The sequence below is a fragment of the Oryzias latipes genome, chromosome 19 (assembly GCF_053564925.1).
Source record: "Oryzias latipes strain Hd-rR chromosome 19, Olatipes_Hd-rR_3.1".
NCBI lineage: Eukaryota > Metazoa > Chordata > Actinopteri > Beloniformes > Adrianichthyidae > Oryzias > Oryzias latipes.
This window is the reverse complement of record NC_136255.1, coordinates 19063244-19077048: the sequence shown is the minus strand read 5'-3', so window position 1 is coordinate 19077048 and position 13805 is coordinate 19063244. Positions and strand designations below refer to the sequence as shown.

The 13805-nt window shown below is 39.9% G+C and overlaps 3 protein-coding genes across 3 annotated transcripts; 1 reads left to right on the top strand and 2 right to left on the bottom strand.

The window, feature by feature from the left end:
* Positions 1-155: 155 nt before the first annotated feature.
* cog7 (component of oligomeric golgi complex 7) lies at positions 156-7799 on the bottom strand. Its single transcript, XM_004080334.5, has 17 exons — positions 7298-7799; positions 5928-6076; positions 5493-5609; positions 4965-5133; positions 4786-4868; positions 4570-4692; positions 4288-4486; positions 4076-4203; positions 3837-3991; positions 3566-3682; positions 3134-3199; positions 2858-3044; positions 2647-2787; positions 2422-2505; positions 1724-1838; positions 1382-1525; positions 156-1267 (listed from the first exon to the last, which is right to left on the bottom strand). The coding sequence occupies exons 1-17, from the start codon at positions 7461-7463 to the stop codon at positions 1101-1103; spliced, it is 2310 nt and encodes a 769-aa protein (XP_004080382.1). The 5' UTR covers positions 7464-7799; the 3' UTR covers positions 156-1100.
* Positions 7800-8933: 1134 nt separating this feature from the next.
* On the top strand, positions 8934-9743 carry LOC101161346 (myeloid-associated differentiation marker-like protein 2). The gene has a single exon (XM_004080511.2). The coding sequence runs from the start codon at positions 8934-8936 to the stop codon at positions 9741-9743; it is 810 nt and encodes a 269-aa protein (XP_004080559.2).
* An 821-nt stretch (positions 9744-10564) lies between these two features.
* On the bottom strand, positions 10565-13545 carry LOC101161588 (putative protein MSS51 homolog, mitochondrial). The gene is made up of 6 exons (XM_004080512.5): positions 12780-13545; positions 12489-12638; positions 12279-12403; positions 11603-12166; positions 11417-11510; positions 10565-11110 (listed from the first exon to the last, which is right to left on the bottom strand). Exons 1-6 carry the CDS (start codon positions 12821-12823, stop codon positions 10909-10911), a joined length of 1179 nt encoding a protein of 392 aa, XP_004080560.2. The 5' UTR covers positions 12824-13545; the 3' UTR covers positions 10565-10908.
* Between the last annotated feature and the right edge of the window lie 260 nt (positions 13546-13805).

Below are 13805 nucleotides of genomic sequence, written 5' to 3'. Positions count from 1 at the left end.
ATGTCAAGACGCGTCCGTTTATAACATTTTAACATGCAATAGAACATAAAGTACCAGAGCAGTTTGTCCAGCGGGAGTCATGATGCAGAACCTGGTTGGAAAGGAAATCAATTCTTAACCTAAAGAATTTCTCCAAAACATTTCATTAATGCATCTTTAAGTTCAAATTTATTTTATTAAAGAAAAAAAGTAACACATTGAACAAACCTTTCTAAAAACAAGAGGATCATTTTTGAGCTGTACGCAGACTTCTGCATCCTTTCTGACACAATTTGTTTAAAAGTAAACATGTTACTTTTAAAACATGTCTAAGTTGTATTTTATTTGTAAATATGCAAATAAATTTAAATTTCAATATTTTTGTCATCCTTTTTTTTAAACCAAAATAACAAAATTTCACATTTAAACACAGTTGAACTTTTCTTTATTTTAATCTTATTTAGCTCAATTATGAAAATATCTGTAGGCCCAAAAAAACATCTGAATTGAAGACGCACACTTCCATGGTAACAGCCTTTGGATTTAATAGCAAAATCCTTATCAACTTTTTATTAAAATAAAAGACTTTGAGCAAAGAAGGAGACAAATTGTTGCATTATCCCATTCATATCAGTGTCTTATATACAACCTAATAACAAAGAATGTCTTAAATGAGAAGATAAAGTTTGCTAAAAAGATCATTTTCCCTTTTTTTTAACCACAGAAACTAAATGAAAATTAAATTCAAATAAACAAAAAAAACAGCTTAGATAAGAAATATCACCTCTAAATAATTTAATTGCCTGAATTTGGTTTATTTTTTATTGCATTCATATAATCAAACACACCTTTCAAACCATTTTAAAAAGGCTTTAACACTCCAACCCCTTTATAAATGCGGAACCGAAAATCATCAGATATTTTTAGCTTCTGTTTGAGTCCAAAGGCATCATCACTGGTGAAGATTTATTTCAGATCTACTTGAATCAGAGGAAAAATAAGAGCTCGCACCCAAATAACAATCACACTCATATATTCTCACACGCCTCATCCACAGAATGGTTTAGCATCTGTTCAGATCTCCTTTATCTTCTTGTTTACTAAGGGGGATTTTTTTGTTGTTAGTAGTCGATGCCCCGGAGTGCAGCGATGGTGGAGGAAAGCCGACGAGGCAGAAGCTTGGTCGTCTGCCTGTAGTCTGCTGGTTTGGCCCTCAACAAAGTGACAATGTGTTGCAGGGTACGTGACGGCTGCAACCCCAGAGCATCCATCACGTTGCTCAGGTAATCTGCAGAGCAAGAACATGACTCAAATTTTCGTTCCCAGGATTTAAAAAAATATTTTTCTACAACTTTGCTTTGCAATGTTATCAATTAAACAAGTTTGGTTTAGTTTCCTGTACCAATATCTGTGGCCAGCTGTTTAGTGGAATGAGGGGTAAGTTGTGGAATAAGCAAAATGGCATCACAGTAGGTCTGCATGGTTGCCCGGGCGATGGAGCCCAACCAGTAGTCTGCTGTGTTGTCTAACTCGGGAAGGTCATCACCTGAGACAAGAGGGAGGTAGGATTTCAGACTAAATGTGATTGAGGAAAGGCACAAAGGACACAAAAGCTGATGATTTATGATGAACAGGGAAAACCCAGAAAGAAAGAAAAAATATGGTAAATCCTGTGAAACTTTTTAAATGAGCACAGAAAAAAAGGAAAAATCTAGAATTTGGAAACGTTTGATCTAGTACCAACCTTGCTCTGGAGGGAAAGGCAGTTTTCCAGCATGTAAGGCCATCTCTAGAGCTGGATCCTCTTGTGTCACAAAGGGCTCCAGGTGAAGAGGCAAAGACATCAGGTACTGCCCTATCTGTACAGAAAATAAGGAACTGGAGCTAGCTTCAGTGGTTTTCCAAGTAATCTGAACTGTATGCTGTTGTTTTTAAAAGAAGGAGCACCCGTCATCAAACCTAAAGCTTTCAGGCTGCCACAGTAAACTCAATACTTCTCATTTTTAAATACAGTCAATTTGGTTATTTTTACGGGACAGGGCGAATAAAAAATATTCACACTTCTAAACACCGAGCCCTATTCATTTAATTCAATTTTGTATGCATTTTAAATGAATCAAAAGTGACACCTATCCATGCAAATATGCATCAAACCACTTCAGCCCCAAAATGACCTTAATTTAGCGACTATGAAAGCAAAAACATGAATGATTTAAAAGTTAAATATGCGCCGATGACTGATTTGTAGACATAAAAAGGAGAAAATGTCAGGAACTTTAAGCAAATTTAAGTAAGATAAGAAGGAAAATGTCACAAAATACCAATTTTCATTTACAATTCACATTGTAAAGAAGGAACAGATCTTTGCTTCCTCAATAGCAGTGTATTAAATCACATCAAATACTGCAACTAAGAAAATACTATGACTTAAACAGGACTTGCATTAGTAATGTATTCTTGTGGGGACAAACTGAAGGTAGGCAAGTCCTCGGTGAAGTTCTCTCCAATGCCAGAAGCCTCTTGAATCTTAACAGAAGCAAAAAGGAATGAGGTCAGAGTGGAGCACAGAGAAGTGCTTCAAGCACTCATCAAAGTCAATCTCCCTCCATCCATTCGCTCACATCCGCTTTCAAAATCAGATCGTTGAGAAACTTGAGCTGCAATCACCTCCATCTTGGACACGAGGCCGAGCTGGTGTTTGATCTGCAGGAAGACAGAGTCGAAGGCCAGCTGGTTGGCCTGCTGATTGAGTCTGGTCAGAGCTGTTCTGGGCTCAGCTAACAGGTTGGAGTTACCCGTGCCTTTCTCCTGCACAGTGATGGGTGAGGATTGTTGCCTGTAGAGCAATTTTCTTTAGTTACCAAAGTCTGCGCCATACCTTTAAAGAGTAGAGGACTTCCATCAAATTGTTGTATTCTGCCACATTTCCTCTCTGGAGGTAGTTGTACTCCTGCCAGGGGTTTTTCGTGGCGTTCCTCCTCTCCGTGGAGCTGGCCTCCTGGATGCCTGTCAAGCTGCGTGGGCTGTATGACTCGGACAAATATTTACCTGCCGTGCTCAAAATCCTGTGAAGGGGAACAAACCAGAATATCTGCTCAGTGCCTGATAAAAGAAAAACAATAATATGATCAAAAAACAACAACATTTCTCTTACTTGTTGGATAGCTGCTGCTCAAAGGCCCCGCATTGCCTTAACAACTCTCCACATGTGGCAATGATCCTGCAAAGATCAATACAAAAGTGGTAATTGTTGGGCTGATGATGTTCAACAGATATACCTGTATGTGTGTATATATGTGTGTGTATATATATACATGCATGCTTTTTTCTGAAGTTAGCCTAACCTACATAAATATTTGACCAGATCTTTGTTTTCCTTCTTCACAGGTTTGAACTTTGAGAGAGACAACGGTGTGAAAATGTTCATGTTTGTCTTAAAAATACAGTGTAGTGAGGGGTTTCACAGACTTAAAAAACCTAGAATCCTATCTGGCTGAATTCACAAATCACGAGGTATTTTTAGAATGAAACCCCGGCGATAAATGAAGGACCACTGTATGTATGTATATTTTTAAATTCCAGTAACCTGACTGAGTTCTGGAAAGCTGTCCAGTCCTCCTGGAAAGCGGCTGAACTTGGCGCGTCCTCGAGTTTACACTTTTTCCTGACGGACTGTAGCGTTGTGGAAAAATCCGACACATACCTGGAAAGAGCAGATCGTAAAAAACACAGACGGTTTCAATCCGGCACCCTCCCCAAAAAAACGAAAACAACGTGATTATATCTAGGATATGGCAGGTTTTTCATAGCTGATTAATGGTAAAGAGACGTTGAGGCTTTGGTTAAAAGCTGTTTACTTTGTGAAGAGGGCTTTGAGAGCTTTCAGGAGGCCACACACACCAAGTCCATCAGTCAGTGTGACACAGCGGTCCACCGCTGCACTCGCCAGACCAAACAACTTCCCTACAGAGTGGTTCAACTCTTCCACGCAATCTAGTACCTCCCCGTGTTCCTAAAACAAAGGAGTCAAGGTTAAAAAGGGAAGCAACAACACGTCAAATGATTTGTAAATCAGTGTATAAGTGTGGTGTCTTACCAGAGGAACAGCGCTCATCTGAATAAGCAGGTGAGCCTCCTCCAGCTCCCCATACTGCAGTTGATACGCCTTGTAAGGGTCATACATAGCACACACCAGCTCATTTACCTTCAAGAGGTTATTCTCAGCTGGGGACGAGAAAAATAAAAAACTGTCAAAAAATAAAGATCTCAATTTTTGAAGGAAATCTACAATCTTGCACAAGCTCGGACCGAGGTGTGGCAGCATGGCGGCTTCCAGATGGTGTCCACATGTGGACGTGGTGTGATGAAGCTCCAGCAGAGCTTCCAGGCGTTGCTCTTGGGGCGCTCGCTCAATGGCTGTGCTCAGGCAGACGGAGATGGACGGCACCATGGCACCCAGAGTTTGGATCAGCAGCACTGTCACCACTTCATAAGGGTTTCTGAACACCTGCAAGGGTTTCAGACCAAAGGCTATAGTTGTTTCAGTTCCCACAAAAGAGATTACACCCGGGGGGACGGTGGCTTTTTCACCTGCGTGCACCACTGGAGCTGAACGTGCCACGTGGAGAGCAAGGTTTCGTAAAACTCAGACAGCTGTTGATTCAGACTGAGCTCGCTCTGGGACAGATCCTGCCAAACGCTCACCAACTGACCCTAAAGAGGCCAGAAGAGCACCCACGGGTTTATATACAGGAAAAGGGAATAAAGGAATAAATCCAAAAGCTTAAAGTGGAGACTTCAATCTACCTTGTGGCACTTGTAGTAGTACGCCAGAAGTTGAGGCATTCTATCAATCTCTGTGAAGACTTTAACAAACAGCTTGGCTTGCTCTGCAGGAGGAGGAAGTATATTTAATAAGAGCAAATAAAAAAGGACACAAAATGGAATAGGTTGGAGAGGTAAAAACAAAACAAAGAAATTGTTACCTATTGACATTGAATTAAAAGTAGCTACGATCTGCGGGCTAGCCATGGCCTCTAGTCTGTTCTTCAAAGCTTCGAGGTGGACACACTTCTCAGAATAGTCTGGAGTGTCCACCAGCATGGCTAGGCTGTTTTGCATGCTTGTCAACTTGGAGGAAATAAGTGCAAAGTCCTAAAAAGACAAAAAAAAAATTATTGCAATGTTTTGCCTGAATAATTGTAATATTGTACAGTTTGTTTTAAACACCACTGCAGGTGTTAGCTATAAAAAAAACGACACATTTTGGAGTGAAAATGAAAAATATAGTTTTTATTTAAGGGCATGTTTATGTTAAACACACATTTTTGAATAAATGTACAACTTTTTCAAAGCAATGTCTAATTTATTTTCTTTAACTTTTCTTTTTTTTTTTTGCTTTCCTCTCAAAAACAAGGATTTGTATTTGTGTATTATGAAGTTAATGGAAAGTAATAAAAAATTAAACTATTTTAAAAAATGGGGGGAATATTTACAACTTGTACCAGTTTTACCTGCGTTTTGAAGGTCTCCTCGATGTCAGCACTGAGCGTGCTCCATTTGTCTGCCTCCTGCAGTGCCTCAGCTGCCAGCTGCATTCGACTCTTCACCTTATCTATTTCCACCAGCACCTGTTGAAAAGAATTCAGTGTCAGACTTAGTCATAATGCTTTTGTAAAAGGGAAAAACATTTCTAAAGGAGTGGGTGGGCAGACATCTGCATGATTACTTTTAAAGTGTCCTTGTGCTTGTCTTCGTCTCCCTTTATTTCCTCTTTTCAGAGGTTGCCATGGTAAATCATCTGCCTCTATCCTGTATTTACTTCCCTCACAGGAGCAAACTTGAGTTTCTTTGTTTGACATTCTACATCTCCTCGTTGATTTTTGCCCAAACACCATCTGCCTGCAGCACTAACCTCAACATCCTTACCAGTAAAGATGCTCACACACCTGCATGGACTGCACCGTGTCCTGTTCAAACTTCTTGATGTCTTCTTTCACCAGGACCATTTGCTCTTTCAGGAAGAAAGCTTCTTGTTTCAAAGCCTCCACATCTCGCAAGACTCGCGGCATATTTTGAAGGGCTTGATTACTGCTCTCTGTGTAAAGATATTAGAAGTCAGCCGTTAAAGCACATTATTAAACCTTTAAAGTCATCCTTTGATCTGTTGTAAAAGCGTTCCCAGTGGTCTTTTGATCATTATTAACTGATGATTTAGCTAAAAAGAAAAAAAAAAAAATTGTTTTCTAGAGGAGTTTCTGCTGAGCAACAGGCGTTCATTAGAAATTTGCCTCTAAATTGCAGCTGAGACTGTTGCCACTCAGTAAGCCTGCCCTCATTTCCCATCATCCCTCTGGTTACACTCTCTGCCAATAGTTTACAGCCCCTCATATCCCCAATCCAATGTTACAGTTGAAACAAAAATGATGAGCAATATTGGAGGCATCCAGCGATACAGTTTTGATCCAGATGGCAGCTCAGACGAGGAAAACAAAGACGTCCATGGATCCATTTGTGTACAAGTGGATGCATCAGAATGGAGAGAAGCATGGGGCCTCTGGCCTCCCAGCGTATTTTCTGCGTCACAAATAGTAATACTCAGTAACACAACTTTAATCTGAATTTTATTTATAAATGCCCTCCTCCTTAATAAAAAAAATGCTACAAACAAATTACAAATTAAAGTCACCAAAAACTTTATTTTCATTTAAGTGGATCTTTAAGGTTATCTGCAAATACAATAATCCACACAAATATGTGGTTAGATGTGCATTCTTCGAAAGTAAAGAAAAAGAAATGAATGTCAGTTAAAATTGGTTCCAAAAAATAAGTAAATGCTTGTCATCATTTTTATTAAAAGTATATCTCTCAGTCTTCAGTTTTTCCAGATGGAACATTTTATAATTGTAATAAAAACTTTAATTAAAAAAAGAAACTAAGTGGGATCTTCAGCTAAAGCTTCTGCAAAAGATATTTTGTCATTCTTTTAATTAATACCCTTTCCTTAAAATAAGGAAAAAGAACACAATATAATAAAAGTTCATATGATCGCTCTACTTTTCCGAGTTGTACAGTTTTTCTTAAAGCAGCGAAATGTTTCTATGTATTTTTTTGTAAAAATGTAACTGAACAGAGAAGGAAGATTGGAAACCATAGTTTAAAAGTTTGCAAACCATCAGAAAGTTTAAAGTTTGGGCAGCTACTTGTAAATAATAAAGAGATTTGTCAACCAAATACAGACTTGTTGTAGACATGACGAGGGCAAAGCGGTAAAAATAATAAAGACGTAAATGTATATTTGTTGTCGTAAACAACTGACCCTCGATGGCATTGTTGACCTCCTGGATGAACAGCTGCAGCTTCATCACCAGGGTTGCTGCGTGCGTGTCCGCCTTCCCCGGAGCTTCCTTCGACACCACTTTGAAAGCCCCGTTCACCCAGTCCTTCACGTCAAAATCATCGTCCAGAAACTTGGAGAAATCCATCTTAAATTGGCTTATTGAAACGGCACCGACAAAACTCCTGGGGTGCAGTTTCTGTCATCGACCCATGGCTAACGCTGGGTTAGCTACGCTTTCCCAAACAGAGGCTTCGACACGAATATGAAATAAATGGCCCACGAAAATGAAATAACCATCACGACCAAATACAGCTCCAAAAGGGCGACGGCCTCCTCCAGAGTTGATTTTAGAAGCTTAAGGACTTAAAGGGGAAACAGTGAAAACACATTTCGTGTGACCAAACCAGTCCAGATCCTAGTACTACTGACAACAACTTCCTTGTGTCCTTTCTGTTTATCTTCCCCGTAAACACAAGCTGCCAAAACGTTCCTACTTTGACATTTTAAAATAGCACCAAAATATTTGCTTTTAAAAAAGGAAATAAAAACGTTAACTAGATAACGTACTAATATGTATGTTTTCTATTATTAGTACACAGTTTTGGGACTAAAAACAGTAGGATGAGCGTACAGTTCAAGGCTAGCATGTAAAAAGAAAAAAAGTACAAAAAAACCTCTGCAAATATCTCGAACTGTTGTTTTTTATTTTATTTACAATACCCACACGATTCATTTAAAGCATAAACAACGACAGAAATAGAATTTCACAAGATAACAAACTGCACTGGCACGGTGACGAATGACAATTCTCGCAAGAGAAAAAACAATAAATGCAGTGCCTAAACCTGTCCACTAGGTGGCAACCTTTGCCATACTTTTTCACATTTTTACACTAATTTTTGTAGTATTCATTCATTCATTCATTCAATTTTCAATTTTTTTAAAACAACTACAGTAAATTATTTATTGCTCTTTTATAATAATTAAAGTTTGTGAGAATTTAATATCATCAGAGGTAAATAGCCTCTATTCCATGATCAGATAAACTTTTTTAAAATTACAATACTATATTAATCCATTACTACTGTATTAGTCAGCCATGGTGCAGAGGTGGAGCGGTCAGCCTGTGAACATTGTAGGTTCGGTTCCCGTCCTGCCTGCTCATTTGTCAAGGTGTCCTTGGGCAAGACAGTGAAGCTCACATTGCCCCTGGAGGTTGTAGGTTGGCGCCAGTGTTAGACAGCGGAGTCACCATCAGTGTGTGAATGTCTGTGTCCGTGGGTGGATGGGACTATGACTGTAAAGTGCTTTTGGCCTTCAAGGAAGGTAGAAAAGTGCTATTTAACACTGTGGTTTCATGCACATACAGGTGACTTTCGCAGTCAAAATAAGACATGTATCAGAACTTTATGCAAACCAGAAAGGTTATAAAACACGCATAGAGAGAACATATCAGACGAATTGCTTCTACCAGCTCCGTGGAAGTGCAAAGCCCTTTTACCCTCTTGCCAGCTCTTTTTTTGCAAAAATGGGATGTATGGATGGGATCAAAGACACCCTTTCCCAGGCTGTGTTTTCACCATCCACTCTTCTATCTGGACGTGGGGGACTACACATGGCTCAGATCATCCTGTGTCTGATCACCTTCATCCTGAGTTTGATCAGAGGATTCAGCAGCCATACTTACTTGATATATGCAATGTTCACCTGGGTTTTCTGCCCCATCATGACTCTCTTCATCACCGTCATTGAGATGTTCAAGCTGGACATTATCCTGAATATGTTTTGCATGGACTGGGGGGACTTCACCACAGGGATGGCCATGTCCTCCACGCTCATGACTGTCTCTGTTGCCATCACATATGCTAACTTCTACATCTGCAAAACATGCCTTTACAATTGGATTGTGACTGTTTTTGCATTCCTGTCTGGCTTTGTCTACACCCTGGAAGTGGTGAAGGACAAATTCTTCGATAAGAAGAAAGGCAGCTACCTGGCTGCTCTGCCTGGATTCTGGAAAGTCATGGAAGCCTTTGTGAGCTGCATGATTTTTGTGTCGCTGACTGGTTACAAAGATTCTCCGGCTCTGATCCTGTGTATCATCGCTTATATCATTCCTTTCCCCATCCTGCCTGTGATCATAGCCACAAACATCTTCAAAAAACTAAAACAATGTTTGCCTTTCAATCTGGACAGGTTTGTGTTCATATTCCTGGTGATTTCTGTGTTGCTGTACATATTTGCAGCCATCATGTGGCCCGTGTTCATGTTCAGAAACAATCCCCGACCTAAAACATGCCCACCCAGCTACTGCATTTGGGCCATTCAGTTCATGGTGGCTTTTATGACTGTTGTGAATCTTATTCTTTTTACACTGGACCTCATTTTTACTCTGTTGGGGATCTGTAACTTTAAACGAACTTAAAATTAGCAGCTTCTACAGCCTTTGTTTGTCGAATTAAATGCTAATGTTTTCGAATGCCCATTTCTAAAAAAAGAAAGGTCTATAAAAAAAGGGATGTGACAACATTTCTGTTTTCATACAAAATGTTTTTTTTCATCACTCTCGTATTTTTTGTCGATTTTTAATAAATAAAACACAACTTTACTTAAAAAAAAAAAACTAATAAGGTTTATGAGTCATGACTTCAGCATTCTCCACTCAAAGGTGGACTTCAATGGGAAACTAATCTATTTGCATTGTATCTTCGTGAATGAGATTCCAGGTATGTGTTAAAACACCTATCAAGATTCCTGATCACCGAATAAATAACTGTCACTTCTCCTGGTGTTTACTGTGGTGGAGACCAATAATTATTACATCCTCCTGGTTTCTTGCCATCCCAGGTGGCCTGACCAACCAGACGGTCTGCAATGACCCGCCTCTGCCACAAGCATTTTTGTTGTCGTTTTCTTCTTCTCTTTTGAGTTGTGCTCATTCTGCCAGCACAAAAACTTAGCGTACAATGAAAGCGGCATAGATCTTCCACAGTTGCAGCTGACCAATTCATAATTGTGTAGAGGGATTCTCTAGACTATTTGGGATGACATACAGCATCATCCAAGCAGTAAATGAAACCTAAATAATACAGGGGTAGTGCTGTGATACCAATCTGTAGCTCCAAACGTTGCTTTTTTTGTGTACCTACATCGTCAATTAAATGTTGCACATAACTCTAAGCTGGACCTAACGATTAAAACTGCATAATTTCTAAATAAATACTCCTGAAAGAAATGATCTCAAGCTTTTTCAGTGTGGCTGTTTTTTTTTGAATTTTTATTTAATCTTCATTCATGTAATTTTCATCAAAGGAGCAGGGACGTTCTGCTAAAACCTAATGAACAGAATACAAAAGTTGAAATTTGACTAGATTTGACTATTTACTCAGTCTACTTGTTCTCTATTGACACCTCAATAATATTTCAATATCATTTGAATGATTCAAAGTAAAGATGAAGAATTAAAAAGTCATTGGTTAATGGTAGAAAGCATTTTTACCACATAATGTTACAGTTAAAGAATGTTGAATTACTTTAAATTTGTAACATATAAAGAACTCTAAACAGTAAAGTGCTCATGCAGTTGTTGTTTACTCTGGTTCCTCAAACTCGACAGTTTCCAACAGGCCTTGAAAGCAGAAGTAGTGTGAGTTGCAGTAGACAGGAGGCCTGTTGGGAGACGAACCACCCAGCACTTCTGGTTTCAGCGACCCAAACGGGTTGGCTCCACTACCCTTCATGTCCATCTCCAGCTCCAGCAGGATTTGTAGAGAGTATGTCATCTCTGTCTCACTGAGCAGAGAGGACAGACATCAGTGACAAGAGCAGCAGAGGATATCAAACTTCAACCTTAGAGACGACGTGAGAAGAAAGAGAAGACAAAAAAACATCTGCATGCAGCAAATATCAGCCCAAACTTACTTGTTTTCAGTCATTATAACATATTCTAGAAATAATTGTATTTTTGCTTCTTAGGAATTCAAAAAGCATCTTTTAAACTTAAAACAAAGATTGATTCATGAAATTGTTGATCATGTCTGAGGGACGATTCCTTCATTATTCCTTGTTAATTTTAGGTACACCAGAGCTAAAACCCACCTGAGAGCTGTGAAAAGAGAAGGAATCTCATAATCCCTGAGGAGCAGAAGTGTAGGAAGCCAACCCTCGTCCAAAGCTTGTCTGGCATCGAGGCCTTCATTAAAAAAAGAGTAGTAAATATTACATTAGCATTCATTTGAGGGGAAGCAATTAGATGTCTTAAAAAAGAAAAAGAAAAATTCTTACCTGGATGAAATCCAACCACCAGGTCCGGTTTGGTTGCTTCTTTCTTCTCCACCACCTCCTCCCAGAATTGATGGTAGAGGCCCTTATAGGCGCTGATGTAGACCCTCTGCTTGGGGCCAAACGCTCTCAGAGGAGGCCTCACAATGGGGCCGTCCACCACCTCCGGTCCAACCATGACAACCTCGATGCCCTGGTGCTCTGGAAACATGTGGTTGAGCTCGTCGTAGTCAGTCAGTCGGGCCGCCAGGGTCTCGTTGTGGCCCGCTCCCACAACATGAACAGTGAGAGGTTTGGAACAGGGGTTAAGGCCGAACAGCCTCATTCCCCAAGCTATCGTCAGGGGTCTGGAGAAGAACTCACTGCAGACCCTCCACAGGGACTGCCTCAGTTCTTCATCACTAGGCTTTGGCCTGCCTGCATCAGTCCACAGGTTTTTCATATTTTCCCCATTTACAATGAGATCCAGTCGTGAGTTAAGGTCTCCCTGCATGACAAGCCAGTCATCCCAACCTTTGACCTCTGACTGGGGCTTTGACCATTTGTCCGTGGGGAATGGAAGATCTCCTGATGGGAGAAAAGAAGACAAGCGAGCTGGACACAGCTGACTAATATTGATCTTTTTACTGTTTTTCTTTTGCATACTGCTAAAATAACTTTTGAAATCTACTGACGATACCTTTAAACACAAGCCACTCCACGACCCTGTCGATGGCGGCTAGCCGGAGCTGTGAGCAGAACTTCTTGTGTTTGGACCAGTCCTCTTTTTGACAGTCTTTACAGCAGTAGTAAACATTCAGACATCTGGGGGGGGGGGGGAAACAAGGGGAAAGCATTTATAACTCCTTATTTTTAGAATTCCGGGAGATAAAACCTGTTTTTGACTCACCTGGCACAGCGCTTTAAGCTCTGTGAGCTTGACAGTTGATCTGGTCGTTTTTCACAGTGAGCACAGACTTTAAAAGACTCCTCCATATTCTCAAACATCTCCTTCTGAGACCTGAAAGCCATGGGTTTGACTTTGGTCTCCTGAACAGCTCTGGTGGAATCAAATCAAAAGGCTTTACAGCTCCAGCTCAACATAGGAGACGTGGTAAAACATGGATTTAAATTTGAAATGCAAAAGCTGGCAGAATCAAGCAACATTTCACATTAAACACGTGAAACTCGTTCTCCTTACCTCCCTGGTTCTGTCATGTTCGTCTTTGTGAATGAGTGGGACATAGAAAGAAGCTTCTTCTGGTTTGATATTTGAGCAGCCTGTTGAGGGTTGTGGGGATAGAAAGGGGGGGCTATGTGCCAGATATAGTAGCCCCACTTTGCCTTCTAGAAGAGTCTGACAGATCCAGACTCTTCTTAAAAGTTGCCTTCTTATATAATATGAGTAGCAAAGGAAATAAGCTTTACTATACTTCAAACCTCATCCCAATTAGACACCATTACTCTTCCTATGTATTTCCATATAATAATAAGAAGACGTTTCTAACAAAGAATCTCGAATTTTGTGGATTTTTTTCTTGTGTTTATAAAGATGAAAACTTCTCAACGTGTGTTTAACCCTTGTGCTATCTTAGATGACCCCACCCTTACATTGACACGTTCTCCCTACCATGACAAAGGTGGATAAAGGTGGAAAGATTTCATGTAATCCATGGACACCAGTGAAGATCACAAATCATTGAAGAAAAAAGGTTCAGCGCACTGTCTAGTGGGTCTAGATGACCCAACTCCCAATGTTAAAGTGCCTAGGATAGCACAAGGGTTAAGCCTAAGGAGGCAGTTGTAGTTTTAAATGGCCTCCTGTCCTGCCCCTGCTAAAAGAAGCATTTAGACCCCTCCCATTATCTGTGTTTGAGTTAAGTTAGAACTAAAACACAAAACAGAAATTTAAAATGCCACAAAAGACAAGCATGTTTTTTAAATTTCCCATATGTGTGAGCAACGCTGAGCAATTACCCACATTGCTAATGCTTAAATACCCCACTGGGTGTTGGTTATAAAACTGACCCTGTCTGAACCTGGGTGCATTGAAACCATGTGACCACCAGAGGCCGCTGTTGCTCTGTTTATTTCTTTGCCATCCACAAGGTATTTTATATGGAAGAAAATGATTTCCTGTCAAAGTAAAACCAAAAGTACAAGAAAATCTTAATCTATTTTAAATGAAAGAAAAGAAGCCAATTGTATCATAGATTTTCTTTAAATA